The sequence below is a fragment of the Phoca vitulina genome, unplaced genomic scaffold (assembly GCF_004348235.1).
Source record: "Phoca vitulina isolate PV1807 unplaced genomic scaffold, GSC_HSeal_1.0 scaffold3, whole genome shotgun sequence".
In the NCBI taxonomy this organism is placed as follows: domain Eukaryota; kingdom Metazoa; phylum Chordata; class Mammalia; order Carnivora; family Phocidae; genus Phoca; species Phoca vitulina.
In genome coordinates, this window is record NW_022589706.1 from 35,211,458 (window position 1) to 35,238,116 (window position 26,659).

The 26,659-nt window shown below is 37.7% G+C and overlaps 1 protein-coding gene across 4 annotated transcripts in view; it reads left to right on the forward strand.

Annotated features, from left to right (window-relative positions):
* Positions 1 to 17,175, forward strand: part of SLAIN2 (SLAIN motif family member 2) — an 82,833-nt gene extending 65,658 nt beyond the window's left edge. For all 4 annotated transcript variants that reach the window (XM_032400317.1, XM_032400318.1, XM_032400319.1 and 1 more), the window contains 2 exons: positions 12,485 to 12,803; positions 14,192 to 17,175. In XM_032400317.1, coding sequence (XP_032256208.1) covers positions 12,485 to 12,803; positions 14,192 to 14,258 — 386 coding nt within the window. In that variant the 3' untranslated portion in view covers positions 14,259 to 17,175. The remainder of the gene's footprint in view (positions 1 to 12,484; positions 12,804 to 14,191) is intronic.
* The last annotated feature ends 9,484 nt before the right edge of the window (positions 17,176 to 26,659 follow it).

Sequence of the window (26,659 nt, forward strand, 5' to 3'; positions counted from 1 at the left end):
TTCAGTTTTGCTATTTTGGGCAAGACTACTTCATAGGTGGTGGTGCTGCTTTAGCCACAAGTGCACAAGGCAAGATTACCTCTTTTCTTGATATTATCAGTCATTGATGGTTAATGCCTATATCCTTATTTTTCTTAAATATATATATATATCATTATGAACTTACAGGTTCAAACATTTTTTTATGTATTTTGATTCATTCTGGATATTTTCCCAGCTTTGGTGGAAGCTTCTTCAAGTTGGCCCTCAAGTCTTTTTGACACAACCCTAGTAGTCTGATAAATTCTTGCTAACTGGTATGACAAGATAGGCACATCTTGTACATTTCCTGCCACAGAACTGGATTTAGTCATTTCTCCAAAAAGTCCTGATTTCCTTTGATAGGAAAGGGTATTTCAGAACCAAAATCTGAGTTTTTAGCTATATTATTTGCTATTGGATTGGCCATTGTTTCTAGGTTTTTTAGTTACTAGAGTTAGTACATATATGTGTAGATTTATGTCTGTGTGTTTTTTAAGATTGAATTCCTTAATGAGATCATGCTGATACCTCCTATTCACATTCAGGGCTTCAGGGTAATTACATAATCTCTTAACTTAAACCAGTATCTCCTTTACCTTGCTCTGAGAATTCTGTCTCACCAACAGATAGAATTTTTTTTTTAATATTTTATTTATTTATTTGACAGAGAGACAGCGAGAGAGGAAACACAAGCAGGGGGAGTGGGAGAGGGAGAAGCAGGCTTCCTGCAGAGCAGGGAGCCTGATGTGGGGCTCAATCCCAGGACCCTGGGACTGTGACCTGAGCGGAAGGCAGACGCTTAACAACTGAGCCACCCAGGCGCCCCAACAGATAGAATTAAAATATCATTTAACAGTTTATTTTATCCCATATTACACACAAAATCTGGAGAAAACATTAGCATAATACCATACAATGTGGCTACTGAAAATTGTTTAAAAAAACCTTTTGCATATGCTCACTCCTTTTTTTTTAAGCAGTTACACTGCATATCCATTATCAGCTTAAAGAGTTATTTGTACTCTTTTATTTAGTCTTAGTTGTACATTTAAATATGTATTTAATGCTTACTGTCAGTCTGTACATTATTGTCTCACCAACCATTTTTCTTGTTTGAAGCTCATTCTCTAGTAGATTCCTTAAAAAAGGAGTTGTAGGAGCAGTATCCATTCCCTCCATTTTTGTGTGTTGATGACTGTTTGCCCTTTTTATATTTGAAATTCATTAGCTAGATATGAAATCTTTGGCTCATATTTTCTTTCCTTGAGTGTCTTAAATATATTACTCCATTTTTGTCAGGACTAAAAAGTTATTTCTCTTACATTCATTTGGTTTTTATCTGGATGTCCAATGGATGTTTTCTTTTCCTTTAAAGTTTAATCATTTATTTTTTTAAAAGATTTATTGATTTATTTTAGAGGGAGAATGAGCAAGTGAAGGGAGGGCAAAGGGAGAGAGAGAAGCAGACTTCTGCTAAGTTTGGAGCCCGATGCAGGGCACGATCCCAGGACCCCAAGATCATGGCCTGAGCTAAAATCACAAGTTGGCCACTTAACCAACCGAGCCACCCAGGCGCCCCTAAAGTTCAGTACTTTATGAGAATATATCTTAATGTTGGTCATTTTGAGTTGATTTCCCCAGATAGGCGTGTGTTCTTTCAATATGGAATTTCACATACTTTAAAATTTCAGACAAACTCTTTTGGATTATGGTTTTTAGTATTCTGTTCTCTTGCTTTGGCTTTCTTTTTTTGTAGGAACTCCTGTTGTACATATGTTGGATGTTCTTTCCCTGTCTTTTCTATCTGTTGCCTTCTCTTGAATCCTTTTCCATCTCTCTTCATTTCTTCTTGTTCTATAAAAGTTTCTTTTCATTGTCTATTTCTCTTAAAGCATTATCTGTCATGTGTGTTGACTCTTGTGTTCTTTCTATCTTAGACTTCATTTTAGGATGATTTATGTCCGGTTCTTTTCTGTGTTCCATCACCTCATTTTTTAATGTTTCCTATTCTGATTTATGATGTTCTTTCATATCTTTTATCATTTTCTTAAATACTTTTAGAATTTGAAATATTAGATTATAACTTTCATCTTTTGTGTGTGTGTACATGGTGGACACAATTTCTGACAAGGTTGTACCATTAATAGAAATGTTATTCTGCGCCTTTCTTTTTTTAATAGTAACTTCATGTGGGATTTGGCTCAGTTCTTTTCTGTTGCCCATTTTTCTTTGGAATTGGTTTTTTTAACCATTTAGAAAGGGACCTTGATTTAAGATTTTCTAATTTTAGGTCTCTAGAGATCCCTCTTCTGTTGTTTTGGGAAACTGTTAAAAAATATGGCTGCTTATTTTCTGAGATTTCTTACCTTTGCTCCTCTTCCCTACTTATAAAATTCATCCTTTTGGGGCACCTGGGTGGTTCAGTCAGTTAAGCAGCTGCCTTCCACTTAGGTCATGATTTCAGGGTCCTGGGATTGAGCCCCACATCAGGCTCTCTGCTTAGCGGGGAGCCTACTTCTCCTTCTCTCTCTACTGCTTGTGCTCTGTCATTTGCTCACTGTCTCTCTCAAATGAATAAGGAAAATCTTTAGAATAAATAAATAAAATTCATCCTTTTAAAGTGTACAAGTCAATGTTTCTTAGTATATTTACAGAGCTGAGCAATTATTTTGACTTTAGAGATTTTCATCACCCCCAAGAAATATCATACCCATTTTCCACTCCTTCCAGCCCCTGGCAACCACTAATTTTTCTATCTCTGGTTTTACCTGTGCCTCTGCCATTTCATGTAAATATAATATGTGATCTTTGTGACTGGCTTAGCATAAGGTTTCCGAAGTTCATCATATTACAGCATATATTAGTACTTTGTTCCTTTTTATTGTGATACATATTCAGTGTATGGATATACCAAATTTCATTTATCCATTTCTCAGTTGTGAACATTTGAGTTGTTTCCACTTTTTGCCTATTTTGAAAATGCTAATGCTGCAAGTATTTGCCAGCAGCTTATTTATTCATATCTTATTTATTCATATCTATCAATCTTTTTGTATGTAAGGAAGAAAAACTATAGTAAAGCCCATTCCCAGGGGTGTCTTCTGCCTCTTATGTTTAATAAATCTTCTCATGATAACTGTGTGCTTACAAAAATAATGGTGAGTCAAGTATAGTAATGGAAGAAGAAATCAAAGTCTTCTATGCCTTGTAAATTCTTTTTGTGTGTGATTACTTGTCAGCCTTCACAAGTTTAATAGGGCCTTGGTATCATGTCTTAGGAAACCTGCCTAGGATAGTAGCTCCACAAACATACGTTCTGAGTCCAGTTGAAAATAAAAATAGTGAGAATAACATTTTAATTTCTACTCCCAGAGGTGTTTCTCTTTTAGTTCCCAGTAAAGAATACCAATCTGGGAATGAGGAGATGTGGGTTCAACTTCTGACTTTCTTATTTGCTCAGTTGATCTCTGTGGTTGTGGCAAGTTATCTTCTCTACACAGTGAAAAGGTGGGAACAGATAGCACTAGTGAGAGAATCATATTTATGTCATCTCTGCAGTCTTTAATAACCAGAATTTATTTTTAAGTCTTTATTATGTCTGTAACCTCTTACTATGCTTGATGGTGCGTAGACTACTGAGGAACTGGGATGATGTAAGGGAGAGTTAACAAGTATTTTTGTTTTTAATCTTTGTTAAATAATTGGATGGCATGTCTATTTTAATAAATGTTTTTCTCCCCATTAGTCATAGTGGCCAGTGTTTGGGAATGTGTATATTTTTATTGTAAACTATATATTTGATACTTACATATTTTTAGCAATTATACAACTGATGGAATTTATAGTTTAGACATATCACTGTGAAGACAACCATTTGGAGTATCTGTGTTTTTTTATGTTGCTATTTACATTTGAGATATATTATTTATAAAACATTCTCTGAATATCTACTAAGCTAAAAACAGTATATAGTTTACTCAGTTTCTCCCATTCTAAAGTGCCTGGTGTATTTTCTAAGTCTCAATTAGAAAACTTGCCATTTTTATTAAATGCTTATCAAAAGACAAAAAATGAATGTTTTAAAAATAGGAATCCTCATATTACCCATCATTTCATTTCAGACGTGACTTAACTTAGACACCAAGGTTAGCATTCTTAGTCATATGTCAATTTTATAAATAGAGTTCTAATTCTTGCTCAGGGTAGATAACAACTTCATTTTATGCCTTGATTTAAGTGCAATTCTCAGTTTCCAAAATGAGCAAAGAGAAATTATAACCTACTATCATAATTAATTTGGACAATAAAGCCTAATTAACCCCTGTGTTTTAGTTAATTTATAAGGATGGCCTAGGAGACAACTGTCTTGAGTGGCATTGTTTGTTTGTTTTAAGATTTTATTTATTTATTTAACAGAGAGAGAGCACAAGCAGGGGGAGCAGCAGAGGGAGAGGGAGAAGCAGGCCTCCCACTGAGCAGGGAGCCCGATGTGGGTCTCAATCCCAGGACCCTGGGATCATGACCTGAGCTGAAGGCAGACGCTTAACGACTGAGCCACCCAGACGCCCCTTGAGTGGCATTGTTGAATATCTTTCCAGAGAACTCAGCTGCAACAGGCTGAAAGACTCCAGTATTCCTTAGATAAGGAAGGCACAGATGTAATATGCCTTACAGTTTGTGTAATATTATACATTTGCCAACTATTTATACAGATATTACTCATTTGATTTTCGCAGCTAACCTATGATATTTGCTGAAATTTGCTTTCTGGGTTTTGTTTTATTAGATTTACACATAAATATTTCTTTTCTCTTTTGGGGGAGCAGTGCAAGTGGTGTTGCATTTTTTATTTTGATTTCTGTACATTCATTACTGCTATATAGAAATACAGTAGATTGGGGGCGCCTGGGTGGCTCAGTTGGTTAAGCGACTGCCTTCGGCTCAGGTCATGATCCTGGAGTCCCGGGATCAAGTCCCACATCGGGCTCCCTGCTCAGCAGGGAGTCTGCTTCTCCCTCTGACCCTCTCCCCTCTCATGCTCTCTGTATCTCATTCTCTCTCTCAAATAAATAAATAAAATCTTTAAAAAAAAAAGAAATACAGTAGATTGTTATATGTTAATCTTTTATCCTGTGACTTTACTGGACTTAGTATTTCTAGAAGTTGTTTTGTGTGTGTGTGGATTCCTTGGGATTTTTGATGTAACAATCATGAAGACAATTTCTTTCTAATCTATATGCCTTTTATTTTCTTATTGCACTAGCTAGAACTTCCAGCACTATGAATAAGAGTGGTAAGAGTATATATTTTTCCTTTGTTCCTATCTTAGAGGGTAAGCAGTCTTTCACCATTAAGTATAATGTTATATGTGTATTTTTTTAAATGTTCTTTAACAAGTTCAGGTTCCCTCATTCCTGTGTTTCTCAGGATTTTTATCATGAATATGTGTTAATTTTGGTTGATGCTTTTTTGCGTCAGTAGATGTAATCATGTGACTTTCCTTTAGCCTGTTGTTGTGGTGAATGACACTGATTGATTTTCAAATTTTGAACCAACTTTGCATCCTGGAATAAACCCCACCTGATCGTGGTATATGATATATATATATATCACTGAGTTCTTATTTGTTAATAATTTGTTAAGGAGTTTTACATCTACATTCATGAGAGAGATTGGTCTGTGGTTTTCTTTTTCGATACTATATTTCTGGTTTTGTTTTTTCTGGCTTTATATGTCTTTCTCTGACACCACTCAGGCATTTGGTGGATGAGGCTTGGGGCATTTTATTACTGCTAGGTGGAAATAGAAGCCTGGGTTTTCAACTCAGTCTTTGTTGGCACCTCAGGGAGAGGGGCCAGGTGGGTGGAGGTGGGAGTTCTGGCTCCCCACTTGGTCTCCACTCACAATGTGGTGGAGGTGGTCTTGTTACCACTGAGCAGTTATCGAAGTCCTGACTCTGTACTGGACCTCCTCTGACACCAACCCATAAGGAGAGGAAAGAACATCTGATTACTGTCTTCTCTGACACCTTCCTGGAAAAAATATTGGGGCACCTTGTTAAACCTCACAAGAATAGAAGTCCAGACACCCCACCAGCCCTTGCTGATGTGGGTGAGAGTAAGGCTACAGTTTTTCTGTGGTGTTTGGCTGGAGTAGAATAGTTATCATCTAAAAGTTCTCTTTCCTAGTTCTTTGGCTAGAGAGAGCAGGGTTTTTTCCTCTGTCCCACCTGATGGCTTTTCCAGGTTGCCAATTTCTTCAGCTCCAATTTGGGATATATATAGCAAGAAGAAAACCCTAGCAACTCATTACCATGTCATCCCTTAGGTCTCAAGGTCCCTAGGCAGTCTTCCTTTTTCCTCTCCACATAGAGTTTTCTTGTGTCTGTTTTATATATCATGCCCAGGGTTTTAAATTATACTTTATACTCATGCCCAGGGAGAAATAGGGAAAAACACATCTATCCCATTTTCCCAAGTGGCAATCTGAAATTCACATTTTTAAAAAATTTCGGGAGACCATCATTTCCCTGGTATTACTATTATCAGTTCAAAAAATGGTCAGAAGTTTTTCCAGAAGAAAAGATGCTTTTCACAAAGCCTATTTTCAAGATAAGGTTTGGGTAAGACATTCAGAGCATTATAGATCTATTCCAGTATGTGTAAGGTTATCATGTAGAAATGAAACACTCTTAGCCTCATTGGTATAAATGCCTAATTTCACCATGGGCTTTACATCAGTCACCATAAGAAGGAAGCCTAGGACTCTTCAGTCATCCCTCATCTAATAGATTGTCATTCACAGTGTCTTAGTGCATCTCTTAATCTGACCTCATTGCTATCTTTCCTCAACTCCCCAGACTTTTCCAGAATACTCTTTGAAGCTTATGATCCTGTGAACTGTACTGTTCTTGCTCCTATCAGAAACCTGTGTTCTACCAAAACAAAACCCTGGCTGAAAGACTACCAACTATGGGAAAAGCTAGGACTGAAGATGGCCTTTTTGGAGTTGGTACTAGAAGGAGGAGGTCCAGGCCACACCCTCAGGTAGTGGCTAGATGAATTAGAGAGCCTTGGAGCCTTGGTTATCCAGTAAGCCTCCAGGAAATCACTGAAACAAGTTGGATAGAGACTGATCTGGCAAGGGAGACAAGGCTGGGTCTAGAGAATGGAGTTGAGAAAATATACTTACAGTCACCTATAGAAAGGGGAATATGGATTATGTAAGAGTTAAAAAAAAAATCTTCTGTGAAGATCATGGAATTTGCAATTCAGTGTACTCAGGCCCCGTGGACATCTTCAGTTTTCTGCCAGAGACTGTAACAGTTGTTGGGGACCAGGACATGATTGATTCAAGAGCCATTATTCTCAGTCTTGGCTCTACTGTAGAGTCCCTTATGGAGTTTTCTTAAAGTCAGCTATATTCAGGTGGAATTTTAAACACACAGTTTTAATTTCAGCAAAAATTCACATTCATGGGGCGCCTGGGTGGCACAGTCAGTTGGGCGACCAACTCTTGGTTTCAGCTCAGGTTGTGATCTCAGAGTCTTGAGATCCAGCGTCCCACCAGGCTCCGTGCTTTCGAGTTTCTCTCTTCCTCTCCCTCCGCCCCTCCCCACTGTGCGTGCGCTCTCTCTCAAATACATAAATAAATCTTTAAACACACACACACATACGTTCATGTAACCACCAATATAGTGAAATTATAGAACATTTCCATCATCCCCAAAAGTTTCCTTGTATTTCTTCCCAGTCAATTCTTCAAACCTCAAGCAAATACCTGATCTGCTTTGTTACCATAAATTAGATTTGCCCTTTCTTTTCTTTTTTTTTTAAGATTTTATTTATTTATTTGACATAGACACAGCGAGAGAGGGAACACAAGCAGGGGGAGTGGGAGAGAGAGAAGCGAAGCAGGCTTCCCACCGAGCAGTGAGCCCGACGTGGGGCTCCATCCCAGGATCATGACCTGAGCCGAAGGCAGACGCTTAACAACTGAGCCACACAGGCACCCGTAGATTTGCCTTTTCTGGAACTTAGTATAAATGGAGTCCTTCAATATGTGCTGTTTTGTGTCTGGCACTTAATTCACTCAGCATAATTTTTAGAGTCATCCTTATTGTATCTGCAGTTTACTCCTTTTTATTGCTGAGTAGTATTTTATTGTATGGATACACCACATTTGGTTTACTCATTCACCTGCTGATGAAAGTTTGAACTGTGATCAGTTGACTAGAGTGTTCTATAAATGTCAAGCCAATTTGATTGATGGTGGTGTTTGTCTTCTATGTCGTTTCTGATTTTCTGCCTATTTTATCAGTTACTGAGACTGGAATAGTGTTGAAATACATAATTGTAGACTTTTCCCCCCAGCTTTCAGTTATGTCAGTTTGTTTCATGTGTTTTGTACATCTGTTTTTGGATATACACAGTTGGAATTCTTATATTCTTTTCTGAATCAACCTCTTTAACATTGAACTCTCTCTCTCATGGTCATCTTTTTTTCTGATGTTGTTATAGACATTCCAGCTTTTTCATGATCAGTTTTGTGTATTGTATCTTTTTCTGTGCTTTTACTTTTAATCTATGTTTTATGTCTAAAATGTGTTTGATTTAAATTCAATTCATTAACATATAGTGTATTATCAATTTCAAGGTAGAGTTCAGTGATTCATTAGTCTTATACCCAGTGCTCATTACATCACGTGCCCTCCTTAATGTCTATCACCCAGTTACCCCATCCCCCCACCTACCTCCCCTCCAGCAACCTTCAGATTGTTTCCTATAGTTAAGATTCTCTTACGGTTTTTTCCCCCTCTCTGGTTTCATCTTGTTTCATTTTTTCCTCCCTTCCCCTACGATACTGTGTTTTGTTTCTTAAATTCCACATATCCGTGAGATCATGTGATAACTGTCTTTCTCTGATTGACTTATTTGCTTAGCATAATACCCTCTAGTTCCATCCATGTCCAGCTCTGTAAAAAAAGTTGATGGTATTTGGATAGGGATTGCATTGAATGTATAGATTGCTCTAGGTAGCATAGACATTTTAACAATATTTGTTCTTCCAATCCATGAGCATGGAACGTTTTTCCATTTCTTTGTGTCTCCCTCAATTTCTTTCATGAGTGTTTTATAGCTTTCTGAGTACAGATCCTTTGCCTCTTTGGTTAGGTTTATTCCTAGGTATCTTATTATGGTTTTGGGTGCAATTGTAAATGGGATTGACTCCTTAATTTCTCTGTCTTCTGTCTCATTGTTAGTGTATAGAAATGCAACTAATATCTGTGCATTGATTTTATATCCTGCCACTTTGCTGAATTGCTGTATGAGTTCTAGCAATTTTGGGGTGGAGTTTTGGGTTTCCCACATAGAGTTTCATGTTGTCTGCAAAGAGTGCTGATTCAGATGTCTTTTATTTCTTTTTGTTGTCTGATTGCTGTGGCTAGGACTTCTAGTATTATGTTGAACGGCAGTGGTGATAGTGGACATCCCTGCTGTGTTCCTGATCTTAGGGGAAAAGCTCTCAGTTTTTCCCCATTGAGAATGATAGTCACTGTGGGCTTTTTATATATGGCTTTTCTGATGCTGTGGTATGTTCCCTCTATCCCTACACTGTGAAGAGTTTTAATCAAGAAAGGATGCTGTGCTTTGTCAAATATGTTTTCTGCATCTATTGAGAGGATCATATAGTTCTTGCCCTTTATTTTTTTTATCTTTTTTTTAAAGATTTATTTGAGACAGAGCAAGAGAGCAAGCAGAAGCAGGGGAAGGGCAGAGGGAGAGGGAGAAGCAAACTCCCTGCTGAGCAGGGAGCCTGACTTGGGGGTCAGTCCCAGAATCCCAGGATCATGATCTGAGCTGAAAGCAGATGCTTAACCAACTGAGCGACCCAGGTGCCCTGCCCTTTCTTTTATTAATATAGTGTATCACATTGATTTACAGCCCATGAATAAATCCCACTTGGTTGTGATGAATAATCTTTCTAATGTACTGTTGGATCCTATTGGCTAGTATTTTTTTTTTTTAAGATTTTATTTATTTACCTGAGAGAGTGCGTGTGTGTGCGTGCAGGGGGAAGGGCAGAGGGAGAAGCAGACTTCCCACTGACCAGGGAGCCCATCGTGGGACTCAGTCCCAGGACCCTGAGATCATGACCCGAGCTGAAGGCAGCCTCTTAACCAGCTGAGCCACCCAGGCATCCCCCTATTGGCTAGTATCTTGGTGAGAATTTTTGCATCCATGTTCATCAGGGATATTGGTCTGTAATTCTCCTTTTTGGTGGGGTCTTTGTCTGGTTTTGGGACCAAGGTAATGCTGGCCTTATGGCAAGAGTTTGGAAAATTTCCTTCCATTTCTGTTTTTTGAAGTAGCTTCAGAAAAATAGGGTATTAATTCTTCTTTAAATGTTTGGTAGAATTCCCCTGGAAGCCATCTTCCCAAACTTATTATAGTTTATTTTCAAGTAATAGGCTTTATTTGGTTTACAGCATTTCAGTCTTCCTTTGCTCAGTCTCATGGAACTTCACTTGGTATATGCGTAGCACAGTATTTAGCCAAGGATTCAAGTAGACTCCTCAGCTGAGTTATGGAGGTCTTCTGGAGCAGCTCCCTCTTCTAAGGTACTCTTCTCCTCAAATTCCAACTTTTGTCTTCTCAGCTCAGCAAGATAACTTTGATCTGCTCAGGATCCTCCTTGCTCTACATTCCAAAAAGCATCTCCTTCCCCCCCAAAAAGCCAGTGTGCTCACAGGGCTCACTACATTTATTTTCCTTTTCTCCAGAATTATAGTTCTATACTGCCTGTTGTCCAATATTTGAAAACTGTTTTGTATATTTTGTCCAGTTGTACAGGTGTTTACAGGTAGGAAGGTAACCCCCTTCCCAGTTTTGCCATCATGGCTTGAAGCTCCTGTGGTGGTTTTAATATAAATATCTGAGTTTCATTCTAGACTAGATTTTCTGGAGGTGGTGCCTGGGTTTCTGTATTCTTTTTTAAAAAGCTCCTTGGGATTCTGATGCACAGTCAAGTTTGAGAAGCATGGCTCTAATGTTTTTGAAGCCAAGCAGAGATCATTTGAGCCTATCAAGTACTGGGGCCTAACATATCTTAAGTACAGAGATGCTGACATTTGGGACTTCAATTAAACAGAAGGCAAGAAAGATCAGTTGGGAAGGAAGGAGGCTATGTATAAAAAACATTATTGAAAGGATGGTAAGAGGAATTTCCCATTTGGGAGTTTTGAAGCTAAAGTGTATCCTCTCTTCTTTCTCTCAGATAGGAGAAGAAAATAGTGGCCATCCATTTTTTCCTTTCCTACCCGCTACTGTGGCAGACCTTACTGTTACCTATTACCATGTAGACAGATTAGTAGAAGTGAAGAAGATGGAGTTGTGTGGAATAATCCATTTCTGGAGTCTTAAGACCAAGGTTTTCCCTTCAGTCATATCCTCCCCAACCTAATAGAGGTTGAGAGAGAATAGGGTGACCTGGTTCTGTCTCTGATCCAGCTCTCTCTCTTTCCTTCCACATCCCATTCTCTTCACCTCCCAAATTCTTTGTTAGATAAGCAGGTCAAGGTAATATTTTTTTATTTACATTTTGTGTATCCATTCATGGACATTTGAAGAAACTAAAATTGATGCCCTTTTAGAGGTGACTTAGCTAAACCAAATAAACAGGGAACAATGAATGTGTCCCCTAGGAGAGCAGAACTTATAATGTTAAGGAATAACCACAATAATATTTATTTGTAGTCCTATTTTGGCTTAAAACAATGCAAATTTTACATTTTATTCTTTCATGTATCAGTATTTATTTTAACTTAAAAGTGTTTTAACTTATAGAATTGACATTCCAGAAGAATGTACCATCTTTATCCTGTGCCTTCATACACATCTTGATATGCCCTTAGATTTATAACTTCTCTACTTGGTGAAGCACAACAGTGGAAGCTGTTTTGTTTTGTTTTTAATGTTTTATTTCCAACTCTTAAGTTACACTGTAGGGGATATAGGACTTGGAAGTACAGCCACCAGATACTTGATACATGTTTACATGAATGGTTTTTTGAAGGGAGAGTATGTTTCAAATTCTCGTCAACCATGTGGTAGTCAACCGTTATTCCCTTTCTAGAATGTGGCCCAGGTTAGTTGCTACAGTGAAATAGATTCCTGAATGCCCTTTCTCTTCTGGTGTTGTGGATTCCTAGCTGGCATAGTTAAAACACTGTAATGAAGGATAGTTGCAGTCCTCTGAATAAGGACTTGGTTATTTAGGACTTACAGTTACCTTGTTTTGTTTTGTTAGCCAGAAATATTCTTTATTCCTTGCATTTCTGTAAAGCAAGTTTTCGTGAATACAGATGTACTGGTGGCCTAGTCATCAAGTGTAATATAAAGCACTGGTTTCACTTACACTTAGTTTCTACTAAAAACATTGATTTTTCTTTGCCCTTCTGCAGTACCTTCTCCAGGCAAATTCCGCCCCCCTGCAGCACCGTCTCCTCTGGCTCTCCGGCAGCCAGTGAAAGCATTTAGTAACCATGGCTCTGGTTCTCCTGGTAGCCAAGAAGCCACACCGCTCACACAGACCACCTCCTCAGCTGGGCCTCCCATGGTTCAGAACACAGTCCCAGCAAATCCTCCCAACAATATCAACAGCACTGCTCTAAGCAGACCTGCAGGGACAACCGCGATGAGAAGTGGCCTGCCCAGACCCAGTGCCCCTTCTGCGGGGGGCATACCAGTGCCTCGCAGCAAACTTGCACAGCCTGTTCGCAGGTAAGTGGCACATGTGCTGCTGAAACAGTCTGGAGCATAGGAAGGTGGGTAGTTTAGCATTATGCTCATCACTGCACGTGGTAGCAAACCTAGAGTCCTAATGGGTTCCCATTAGAGTCTTAGTAGAATTGGAACAAAACGTGACTTTATTGTTTTAAAGAAATCGTCGTTTAAGACACAAGGGTGTCATTCCACTTTGGTCAGCTAAAATTCACCCAGATGCCTAACATGATTAGGCACCAGCGAGAACTCCTAGGAAAAATTGTTAGAACCACTCAATTTGGTTGTGATATTTGTTCATTTTGAATATGTTATTCAGTAAAGATAAAGAAGCTTATTAGAACCTAGAGTGAGATTTAAGATAAAACTTCTAACTACCAAATCTGAGTATAATCTAGGAGGGTGGTTTTCAAACTTTGATATAGTTCAGAATCTTCTGTAGAATTTATATAAATGTAGAGGCCTAAGTTTTACCCCTAGAGAGTAGATCTAGTATGAAGGCCAAAATCTGTGGGTAATTTTTTTGTTTGTCTGTTGAATCTTCAGGTGATTCTGAGGCCAGCCAGGCTGGGAACCATGCATCTGTGTAATCGTAGTATCTGCCTTTCAGGAATGTGATTACCACCATCAGTAAACTTAGGAGTCCAAGCATAATTAAACTTTAAATATTTATTTGCATGGGGAAAAAAATGGCTTTCATCTTGTAAGCATTTAAACTGAATTACCCATATCTCTTTCATTCTAAGATAAATGTATTACATTTCTGAATTCAGTAGTAGAGTACAACAGCTTTTTGCTATGCACTGTGCTAAATAACTTACAGGTACCTTATTGAATTTTCACAGTAACATTAAACATTACAATAACATAAATATTAAACTGTTATTATCCCTGTTTTTCAGAGGAGAATATTGAAATTTAATGAGGTTAAGTAATTTGCCTAAGACTACACAACTAAAGGCTTTCAGTTCTAAGTATGTCTGACTCAAAAGTCCATTTAAACGCTATGTCATTTTGCCTCTCAAAGTGATGGTGACACTAAGTCTCTACTGTCACATTCATCACTCTGCCCCCCTCAATTAATTAATTAATTAATTAAAATGTTGGTGATCCATGCTGTTGGAAGAGATGAGACTGTCTTTTCCTTTCTTTTACTATAGTAGCTGTGTTAACAAAAAGATGTTAGTGAAGTCACCTGGAAAGTTAGAAATGCCAGGTGTGGGACAATTGTCCTAAAAGGCTGTTTAGAGCTTTGATCTCAGTAGTCCCCTGGAGCAGCTTTCATTGGATCGGGATGCCACCTGCAAAGTAATTAATATATGTGGGAGATAGTATGGTAATGTTTCATAAAGCCTTACAAATCACTTTATAAAATTGCTTTATTTCAGATCCTTGCCAGCTCCTAAAACCTATGGTAGCATGAAAGATGACAGTTGGAAAGATGGCTGCTATTGACCAGCAAAGATGGGAATGCAGAGGCCCACAGCTTCATGGATACCCCTTCACCAGGCTAAAAGACAACTTTTATATGCAGACTGTTCAGATAAGACTCTTGGGGTTTATAAATCCCAGCCCTCTCTGTCTTAATTAGCACAAACTGACAGAGATGATCAAGCAGCACTTTAATGACATTTAACATCAGATGTGTTTGGTAATCATACAATCACTCTCCATGGAATCACATTTAGTTTTGTTTAGTAGAAACTAAGTTGATTTTTTAATATTTGACAGAGGCCAATATCTGGGCAAAAAACTAATGGATGCCAAAGAGAAATGCCCATTTCTAAATGAGAGAATACCTTTGTGCACAAGAAAATGGTGAATTCAAGCTATCCAAAACTTCACATTCAACCTAATTTACTGTATAAATAGCATCAATAAATATTTGTGTTAATGAGAACTAATATTCTGACTAATTATCTAAAATGTTTCACTAGTGTTTCACTAGTACTCCAAGAAACGAAATTGAGATGGAAGGGAGGATGGGGGTGGGAATAAATCTAGGCTAGAGATTTCAAACATGATACCTGATGCATCAGAAAAACTGTCATTTTGTTTAATCTTAAGTTTTGGATGTAGCTCACATATCACCACCACCAGATAACGTTACACCGTGCATCCACTGTATTGCATTGACATATCGGACTTCTGCGTGTTTGTTTTGATTGCCAAAAGGGCTTAATATCAGTTGTACAATCTTTCTAAACTTTATAGCTCCTGGCTCAGGAAAGATAGCCTTTGCTATTGAAGCCAACTCCTTCACATGCTATTATATCTGTTACAGAACTAAGAGATCGTCTTTTTATTAGCAGGTTTCCATGATAGGAAAGAGCAAGTAGTATGTGTCTTTATTCTTGATATAACTAACACCGCCTCAGTGCTTACAACCTGGAACGATACCATACCATGAGAGAGAGGGGGGAAAATATCTATGCACTTAACTTATAAGATCTCTGGTAATGACAGTTGTATTGTTACTCTTAATTGACACAATGGTCTATTATGTGGTAGGAAGATAGAGCCTGCTGAATCCTACTTAAGTTGATCCACTTTAAACTAGGTAACTGTGTAAAACCTCGTTTGAAAATACTGTCCCTTTTGACTTGGATTCTGCCTTACGTTAATTTTTACATTTTTGGTAACAAATGAAACCCACTACATATGACTCTAATCTGTTAAATACTTGCTCTCTAGTGGCCCTTATGTATATCCTGGAAATCACTTATTTCGGTTTTATTAGACAATTACCAGACTAAAACTTCCTTCAGCGGGCTTCTCATTTTTCATGGTGAGGTCTGTTTTAAAATACTTAATTTGAATGGCTCTGAAATATTGGCAATCAGGTTACCTAAAGGATTTTAGAGACTTGAACATAAATTCATTTCCTGTTAGTCAAAGACATTCTGTAAGTTGGCAAAAGAAATTGAGAGACAAATGAGAGACTTGATATTCAGGATAGCATTGAGGTTGATAGGTTGAGAGAATGATAAAATGTTTAAAACCAAGGCCCCAATTCTGCCATGACACCATGGTATTTTTTATTAGCTTGACCAATAGGGAGTCATTCAGTTAGCACATGCAGCTGGAGATTTAAACTGCCAGTGCTAATGTATTTTGGTGTATAATGCAAGGGAGAAATTGTATCCTTGAATTTGAGGGTGATGGGTGTGGGTCAGGGAAGGGCGGCGCCAGAATTCCACATGATGATGAACTAAAAAATGTTGCTGTTCAGAGGAAGATAAAGCATCTGCTTTGGGTGGGGGGTAACTCATGTAAAAATCTAAGGAAAAGAAAGAACTAGCCACTGTCTCTTTTTAAAACCATATGTACACAAAACAAAATAGGTCTCAGTTTCAGTGCAACATTGCAAAAGAAAAATATGCTGCAATCTAATAATTACAAGGAATTTTAACTCTATTTGAAACACCCATTACATTAAGTTAGATTATCTGTTTCAAAAGGAGTATTCAGGTTATTTAACTTTGTTTTTAAATGGCTGCATCAGAAAAAAAAGGTCTATTTTTTTTTTTTATTAAAATGCTTCATCACTTGTTAGAAACGTATTTGGATCTGAGTTGGGTAAAGCATTATTTTACCTGCGGTTGTACAACCACAGACTATTGGCTTTTAGGTTCCTAAAGAGAAAAATTGCCTTTTTACTAGAAGGCCTTTGTGTATTGCCAATTTTTCTGTTTGGGAATATCTAAGGATTCACTGTGGTTAGTCTTACAGAAGAAATGTGGATTTGATAAACTAGTGCCTATGATTTTAACTTATGTTTGATATATAGTAGTAAGGGTTTTATGAATGTTGATTATTTTTCTGTGCCAACAGCCCAGAATTGTCCCTTATATGTAAGCAGAAAGCTATGAGCTCTGCTTCCAAAGTTATTTAATTTTCTCAGTGTTTGAATGTTATTTTTTTGTAAGTGTGTTAATAAAAGTGTAAAAAATTGGAAAAAATATAAATATTCTTAACTCAAGCATTTGCTGGATCATTTTTCTACAGAACTTGTTTGTATAATATAAAACACTCTCTGAAGAGTTGACTTTTTTCAGTTTTCATGCCCTGGAAATCACATTTTGTAAAACTGGGGACCATTCATAATTGTCAGATACTTTTTAAAATTATCTCAATACATCACTTTTATAAGAGTTTTTTTGAAAGGAAATTAGATACATGTGTCCCCAGACATTTGTATAACTCCAGAATGATCTAGACTATGTATGTTTAAATTTTTATTGAATGTACAGACATCCATTTTTGACATTACGCATGGTCCTTTTAGATCACATGAAGTTTGATTTGCAAACATTTCTATAGCTGAACTTGTATGTGTGGTTGCCTCCTTAATAAAACAGCCTGACCATAATGTTTATTATTAAATTTATATTTGTTTTTTCAAGTGTTTTATGAATTTCTGGATATGGTAAGATTCCCCACCCCAAGTTGCCTACAATTGGTTTTAATCAATTTCTCAGTTGATTTTTTTTTTTTAAACACACAGACCCAAGTCATATTGCCCTTTCAAACTTGATCTTCATGAGTCGGAATATATCATGTTATATTCTCCTTGTCCTAGTTATTTCATATTTGAATTATTTGGAGTATATTTATAGTTTACTCAAAACTGGTATGTTCTTAGAACTTTGTCACCTGCTGTGAATTGATACCTACTTTTAAAAAGCCAGCATTAAAAAAAAAAAAAAGCCAGTATATGTAAAACAAGCAAAAAGACATTATATATGAGTTTCCAAAAGGGAAAATTAATACATTTTCAAACCAAATACATTTATTTAGTTAATTGTGCATTTTTCTCTTATGGATAAATGGAAGAAAAGCCAGAATTATACAGTGATTAATTAGTTCCCCACATTCGTTTTGGAAGTTTTTCTGTCCTTTGTTACAATTAGTCTCATTAATACAGCATAGAGAAATGATATGTTTGAATTTTCCCCTCAAGCCAACCCAAAAACTTCTAAGAACCATTTAAAATTAAATGTCAAGGTACTTGTAAATCAATGAGTGAGAATTTTTCTTAAATTTCTTATATACTCAATACAATGGAAAACCCACATGGAGGTTCTTGTGAGATATTTGCTATATCAAAGTTTAACTTTGAGTTACAACAGCAGAGTAAATAATAGAGAAACGAACTTTGAGGCAGGTAGTGAACAGGATGTTCACGTGAGCATGAAGCCAAAGTTAGCAACCCCTAATATATTTTTAATGATCCTAAATATAAGTCTGAGTGGACTAAGTGGTCCTCTGGTTACTAGTCTGAAAATGGAACAGATTTCGCTCACAGACCTTACTTAATACAAGTCAGTTTAAAACTATGTTAACTGCATGCCAATTTCGAACCAATTCTTTATCTAAACTGGCTAAACTTAATGTTTTCTCTTTTAAAAACAAAAAATCTTAATATTTGATTTTGAAACTAATAGAGACTCATTGCTTCAAAAACCGAGAATATTAATATAAATGATCCCACATTTCACCTTGGGATCCTGCAATCCCACCATCCAGAAATAAATACTTAAGTGCTAAACCTAACATTCTTTTTTTTTTTTTTTTTTTTTTTTTTTTAGATTTTATTTGTTAGAGAGCTCACAAGCAGGGAAAGCAGGAAGCAGAGGGAGAAGCAGGCTCTCTGCTGAGCAAGGAGCCCGATGTGGGACTCGATCCCAGGACCCTGGGATCATGACCTGAGCCGAAGGCAGACGCTTAACCGACTGAGCCACCCAGGCATCCCTAAACCTAACATTCTTATAAAATGCTAAATGGAAGGGTAGAAAGTCTTCCGTTGAGGATGGGAAAATATTTTAACATGAGTTTGCTTTTGAATGGAGGTGTACATTAACTGATACTGAAAGCTTGACCCACATTTCTCAATTCCTGAGTGCAGATATTCCTAGATGTTATTTAGAAAATCTATCATATATATTGTTTGTATCTTTATAACGTTAGTTGGTTTTTCTTATGAAAAATTGTTTATTATATAAAACTAGAGAAATACAGTTAAATTATAAAAGAAGACAAAGCACTTAATTCCCTAGGTAATCAACCACTTAAATTTGCAGATATTGTCATTTGTTTTTTTCTTCTTATGAAATTGGGATCATATTCATGGTTAACACCGTAACTTTTTAAAAATTTTTTTATTGTTATGTTAATCACCATACATTACATCATTAGTTTTTGATGTAGTGTTCCATGATTCATTTTTTGTGCATAACACCCAGTGCTCCATGCAGAGCGTGCCCTCTTTAATACCCATCACCAGGCTAACCCATCCTCCCACCCCCCTCCCCTCTAGAACCCTCAGTTTGTTTTTCAGAGTCCATCGGCTCTCATGGTTCGTCTCCCCCTCCGATTTCCCCCCCTTCATTCTTCCCCTCCTGCTATCTTTTTTTTTTTTTTTAACATATATTGCATTATTTGTTTCAGAGGTACAGATCTGTGATTCAACAGTCTTGCACAATTCACAGCGCTCACCATAGCACATACCCTCCCCAATGTCCATCACCCAGCCACCCCATCCCTCCCACCCCCCACCACTCCAGCAACCCTTAGTTTGTTTCCTGAGATTAAGAATTCCTCGTATCAGTGAGGTCATATGATACATGTCTTTCTCTGATTGACTTATTTTGCTCAGCATAACACCCTCCAGTTCCATCCACGTCATTGCAAATAGCAAGATCTCATTCCTTTTGATGGCTGCATAATATTCCATTGTATATATATACCACATCTTCTTTATCCATTCATCTGTCGATGGACATCTTGGCTCTTTCCACAGTTTGGCTATTGTGGACATTGCTGCTATAAACATCAGGGTGCACGTACCCCTTCGGATCCCTACATTTGTATCTTTGGGGTAAATACCCAGTAGTGCAATTGCTGGATCGTATGGTAGCTCTATTTTCAACTTTTTGAGGAACCTCCATACTGTTTTCCAGAGTGGCTGCACCAGCTTGCATTCCCACCAACAGTGTAGGAGGGTTCCCCTTTCTCCGCATCCCCACCAACATCTGTCGTTTCCTGACTTGTTAATTTTAGCCATTCTGACTGACACCGTAACTTTTTCTTAACTCCGAGGTCACTGCCATCATTTAGATCGATTCTGCTGGGGGAGGAGTTCCAGAAAGAGTATACAAATACTAATTCCAAAACTTCACCAAACCAGTATTACCATAGTTCTTCATATAGTATCTGTTATTGACACTTGAACTGCCACCCCGCCCAACAGTTTGCCCAGACAGAATTGACAATATTGGTTGAATACAGTTCCTGTTTTAAAACAAAATACTTTTAAGAAATAATAGGCACAACCAAATAAAGAATTGAGATAGTCTAGATTAGAGTTCTCAATCTTTAGGATCAGCTGATTGGCTGCACCCCACCCCAAGCATGCCTATTCAAAAATAGGACTCTGATCCTGAGAACAAAACTTACAGGAATAGGATTCCTCAACACAGTCAAGTGCTCATTTCTGGACTGTGGTCAGGTGATCAGGGTTAATTAAAAGCTCCTATGAAAACATGGATGGAATGAGGGAAGACCATTTTCCCTGAAAGTAGTGCTATCCCCAGTAAGTGGGCCTAGTCTTGCACCACAAATGTCTCAGTGCATATCCTATAAAATGATTGTTTCATGTCAGTGGTCATATTTTCCTAGAGGGAACATCTGTAGTGAGAGAAGGCTCTAACAGTATTTGAGCCCTTGGCTCAGTTGTCCTTGAGGCCCAGGATCATTCCTGTTCTTGAATTCCATGAAGTAACCTCAGTCATTATAAATTCCCCTTGGTACATAGGTCAATTTAAGCTAAGATTCTATCCATTCCCCAGAGAAGGAAGAGTTAAATTTTCAAATGTTTTTTGAAGTTGATATGCAAAATATGTACAGAAAAGTACAAAATGAATGTTCAGCTCAGTGAATTACTAAGTGATTACATGTGTAACCATGTGGACAAGAAATAGACCGTTAGCACCCCTAAAGCTCTCATATTGCCACCTGCCAATCACTCTTCCCTCTCTTCGTGATAACAGCTATCCTGATTTCTAACATTATAATTTAGCTTTATATAAATGGAACCATACACTATGTAATTTTCTTCTATCTTAATTTGATTAAAGGCAAAAATGGAGTTTCTCTCAGACTCAAGCACTAAACAACAGAAGTAATGTGAGATTCACCCATGTTGCTGATGTCACTGTAGTTTGTTCCTTCTCGTTGCCATGTTATATGCCATTGTATAAATATATCACAATGTGTCTATTCTAATGTTGAAGGACAGTGGGGTTGTTTCCAGTTTGGGTCTCTTAAAAATAATGCAGCCTTGGATTTCAGGCATAGTCAAGATGGAGTAAGCCCTCAAAAACCTCTCTCCCACTTAAAACTAAAAATGCAAAAGGCAACTACCTGAGGACACTGAAAAATATACAAAAGCAGATGGAATGGGAGTGGAGTCAAACCTGGAGAAGAGATCCATACAAGGGTGAGTTTTCATCCCCTACCCCCTTCCTTTTCTCTCTCGGCCCTGAGCCAGGAGAGGGCACCTAGTAGACCTGTCATAGTGGTTCCTCTGATAGGTTAAACCAGAGGAAACTGTGGAAAAACCTATGAAAGAAAAATTCTAGAAGACCAGAAAAAAATGAGCTCCTGGAAGCTAGAGCATGTTGAGGGTTTTTCTTTTCTCTTTTCTGTCATGGCGTGTCACTGGTAAGCCCCGGTAACAAGCAGTGCCAACAGTTAAAATTGATGGAAACTCTTGACAGAAGTAATGGGAAGAGAACACTTGGCATCTGAAGAATGTGAGGATAATCCTCATTTTTTTCTCTATTTACTCTTTGTCCTGAAGATGGGTTGTACTGTGGGAACTGCACAGTAATGGTGTCAAGTTGAGCTAACATTCCAAGAGGACCCCCATATATCTGGTCAAAGGACGGGGCAAAGGGGCCCTGTGTGGCAAGGGGGGATACCAGAGAGAAGAGAGCTAGAGAAGGGACTCCTCTTATTTTGTTGTAATTAGCACAACCTTTAAACTTAACCCTGAGCTGCACATACTCAGACCCAAAGCAGCACAGCAAGGTCTTTGAGAACTGAACTACAGTTTAGAGCACTGAATATGACACAGACTAACTACTGAGTAGTGCATGTGTGAGATTGATCCAATTTAGCATAGCAAAGCCTTCGTAAACTGAACTGATATTAGAACCACAGCCTGCAGAAGATGAAACAGAACTTGCTGTCTGATCCTGTCTGGGTTGGTTGGTAAACAAAAATCAACATTGCCCAGAATATTTTAACAGGACCTAGAGTCTATATAATATTAAAAATGTTCAGCTTATAATCTATAGTTATTCAACATATAAAGAACCAGGAAAATGGGATCAATTCTCAAGGAGGACAACAAATGTCAATACCAAGATGATCCAGATGTTAGAACTATCAGAGATTTTAAGGCAGCTGTTATGAGATAAAGGAAAACATGAGATGAATGGAACTATAGAAATTTTCGAGAGGGGGGCACCTGGGTGGTTCAGTTGTTTAAACGTCCGACTCTTGATTTCAGCTCTGGTCATGATCTCAGGGTCATGAAATTGAGTCCCGCATGGGGCTCCAGGCTCAGTGGGGAGTCTGCTTGAGATTCTCTCCCTCTCCCTATGTCCCTTCCTGGCTGTGCATGTGCACTTGCAAGCTCACTTGCTCTCTAAAAAAATAAATCTAAAAAAAGAAAAGTTCTAGAGAGTAGTATATTATTTTTTAAAGAACCAAACAGAAAGTTTAGAACTGAAAAGATAATCTGAAATTTTAATAATTTGCTAGGTGGGTTCAATAGCTGACTGAAGATGATGGAAGAGTCAGTGATGTTGAAGAGGAATCAGTAAAATTTGTCCAACTGAAGACAGTAACAAAAGACCAAAAAAATGAGCACAGCCTTAGGAACCTGAAAACCAATATCAAAAGATCTAATATTTGTGTCATTGAGTCCAGTAGTAAACTGGCTCTCAAAAAAAAGAAAAAAAAGTCCTTATCTGTAATGTTTTCCTACGTCCAGGTGTAAATACTCCTACCATGGCCATTTTCAAGCTATCAACATGATGTCACTGAACGTGGAGTTGGGAAGAGATATGCAGAATCAACAAGCTGGCTTCAGCACACCAATGTTGGTCCCAGAAAAAGAGGAGAAAGAAATAGCACAGAAAAATTATTTGAAAAAATAATGGTTAAAATATGGAAATTTGATAGGCATAAATTTACAGATTCAAGAATCTCAGTGACCTGAACCTATCTGTATTGATAACCAGATAAAGAAAACCACACCCAGACACATCATAATTAAACTGTTTAACTCAGGGGTTCCTGGGCTTGCTCAGTCAGTGGAGCATGTGACTCTTGATCCTGGGGTTGTTAAGTTTGAGCCCCGTGTTGAGTGTAGAGATTACTTAAAGATAAAATCTTTTAAAAAATAAACTGCTTAACTCAAGGGCACCTAGGTGGTTCAGTCGGTTAAGCATCTGCCTTCGGCTCAGGTCATGATCCCAGGGTCCTGGAATTGAGTCCTGCATTGGGCTCCCTGCTCAGTGGGGAATCTGCTTCTCCCTCTACCCGCTCGCTCTCTCATGCTCTCTCTCACTCTCAAAATCTTAAAAAACAAATTGCTTAATTCAAGAAAACAAGATAAACTCAAACACATACCCAGTCAGAAGTTAATCAAACTGCTAAAACCAGCAATTACAATAAATATTGAAAGCATCAAGATAAAAACACATTATATATAGTAGAACACAGTTCCGGGGATCAGATTTCTGATCAGAAACAATGGTGGTGAGAAGATAGTGAACATTATTTTTAAAGCGCTGGAAAACAAGAATTACCAACTCAATTTTCTATCTACTGAAAATTTTCTTCAAGAATCAAGGCAAAATAAAGACATTTTCAGGTGAAGGAAAACTAAGAATTTGTCTGCAGACTTGTTTAAAGGAACTGGTGCTAAAGTTAAATTTAGAACTGTAAGAATGAAGGAAAAACAACAATGTTAACTATATAGGTAAATAGAAAGACAGTTTTTCTAAGTTATTTAAAATGTTATGACTGTTGGGGCACCTGCGTGACTCGGTTGAGCATTGGACTCTTGGTTTTGGCTCAGGTCGTGAGATTGAGCCCCGATTTGGGCTCCGTGCTCAGCAGGGAGTCTGCTTGGGACTCTCCCTCTCCCTCTCCTTCTGCATCCCCCAATCACATTCTCTCTCTCTCTCTCTCTGAATAAATAAATCTTAAAAAATAATAAAATATTATGACTGTTGAAAGCAAAAACTATAACCTTGTCAAGAGAAGTTTTCAGTGCATTTAGGAACAATACATATGACTATAAGAAGAATAAAGGGATATATATATAGTTGTGAGGCTTCTATGTTTTACTTGCAATGGTAAAATATTAACTCTAAAGAGACTGAAGGGTTAAGTATATATATTGTAATTCCTAGTGTGTGTATATTGAAACTGCAATTGAAAGAAAGAATAGATAATAAGTTATAAGTCTGTTCAAATAATCCAAAAGAAGGCAGGAAAGGTGGAATAGAATAACAAAAACAGAGGACAAACAGCAAGCAAATATTAAAATGGTAGATCTAAATCCAACCATACCAATAATTTCATGAAATGTAAAAAATGGCCTAAACACACCAAATTAAAAGAGGTTGCATTAAAAAAAAGATGATATCCAACTATATGCTGTTATAATTATATGCTATCTATAAATAAGATATAGGTTAAAAGTAAAAGGATGAAAAAAGACATACAATGCAAACATCAATCAAAAGAAAACTAGTGATTGGGGCACCTGGGTGGCTGAGTCGGTTAAGCATCAGACTCTTGGTTTTAGCTCAGGTCATGATGTCAAGGTCACGAGATGGAGCCCTGTGTCAGGCTCCACACTCAGCAGGGAGTCTGGTTTTCCCTATCCCTCCCCCTCTGCTCCTCCCCTCTCTCCCTCTCTCTCTTAAATAAATAATCTTTAAAAAAAAAAACAAGTGACTATATTATCATAGACTTATGAACAAGGAACATTACTAGGGATAAAAAGGGAAATTACATAATGATAAAAGGTCAATTCACCAAGAAGATGTAACAGTCCTAAAAAATGTATGCTCCTAATAACAGATCTTCAAATTCATGAGGCAAAAACTGGTAGAGCTAAAAGGAGAAAGACAAATCCACAATTGTGATTGATAGAACAAGTAGACAAAATTAGGATATGGAAGACTTGAACAGCACTGCAAACCAACTTGACTAAATTGACATTTAAAAAATACTCAATCCAAAGGTAGTATAAAACACATTCTTTTTAAGTGCACATGGAATATTCACCAAAACATTATAAGCTGGGTCATAAAAACAAATTTTCTTTTAACAAATTTTATTCTCTGAATGAAAGTTAAAGCAGAAATCAATTACAGCAAGATAGATATCTGGAAAACACAACAATTTGGAAATTTTAAGACCTTTATTAGAAATTAGAAAGTATTGGGGCGCCTGGGTGGCTCAGTCGGTTAAGCGGCTGCCTTTGGCTCGGGTCATGATCCCAGGGTCCTGGGATCAAGCCCCACGTCGGTCTCCCTGCTCAGTGGAGAGTCTGTTTCTCCCTCTCCCTCTGCCTGCCTCTCTGCGTACTTGTGCTCTCTATCTCTCTGTCAAATAAATAAATAAAATCTTTAAAAAAAAAAATTAGTACTTTTAGTTGAATGAAAATGAAGGTAGAAACATTGAAATCTGGGGGAAAGAGCTAAAAGTAACTAGAAGGAGATTTATAGTATTAAGTGCTTATATTAGAAAAAAATGTGGTTGGCAGAAGAAAAGCCCTCCAAAGATGTCCACATCCTAATCCCTGGAACCTATGAATATGTTTAGTTACGTGGCAAAAGAGATTTAAAGTTGCAGAAGGAATTCAGTTTGCTAATCAGCCGACTTTGAGATAAGTTATCCAGGTGTATCCAATGAAAACACAAGGGTCCTTATTCTTGGAGGAGGAGGCAAAAGAGAGAGGGATGGCAGCATGAGAAGGGCTCAGCCTAACATTGCTGGAGGCAAGTGGCTGTGGACCATGGGATGCAGGCCATCTCCAGAAGCCAGGAAAGGCAAGGAAATGGACTCCACAAAGGCTCCAAAAGGAATAAAGCCCTGCTAATGCCTTGATTTTAGCCTGCTGGGAAAATTTCAGACTTCTGGCCTACAGAACTGTGAAATAATACATTTGTGTTTTAAGCCACAAAGTTTGTGGCAATTTGTTACAGCAGCAGTAGGGAGCTAATAAACGAAAGTGTGCAAATCAATGATCTAAGCTTCTGCCTTAAGAAACTAGAGAAAGGAAGGAAGCGGGAAAGAATAAAGAGTAGAAATCAGTGCAACTGAAAACAAAAACAACTGCGAAATCAGTGAAGTCAAAGTAATGCTACTCTGAGCTTTCTGGTACATGTGCATACATCTCTGCTGGGTGTACATGTAAAAGTGGAATTGCCAGGTAAAATGATGTGTATATGTTCAACATCTGCAAATGTTTTCTAAACTGTTTTCCAAAGTGGTTGTGCCAGTTTACGTTCCTACTACAGTGCATGAATATTCCCATTGCTCCACGTCCTTGCCAATGTTTGGTATTGACAGTCCTTTCTATTTTAGTCATTCTGAGTATGTTGTGGTACCTTTGTGGGTTCAATTTTCATTTCCTTGATAACTTGTGATGGGTGAGTACGTTTTCATATCTTATTGACAAATGGATATTCTCTTGTTGAAGTCTGTTCAAATAGCTTGCCTGATTTTCTAATTGAGTTGTCTCCTTCTCTTACTGATTTGTA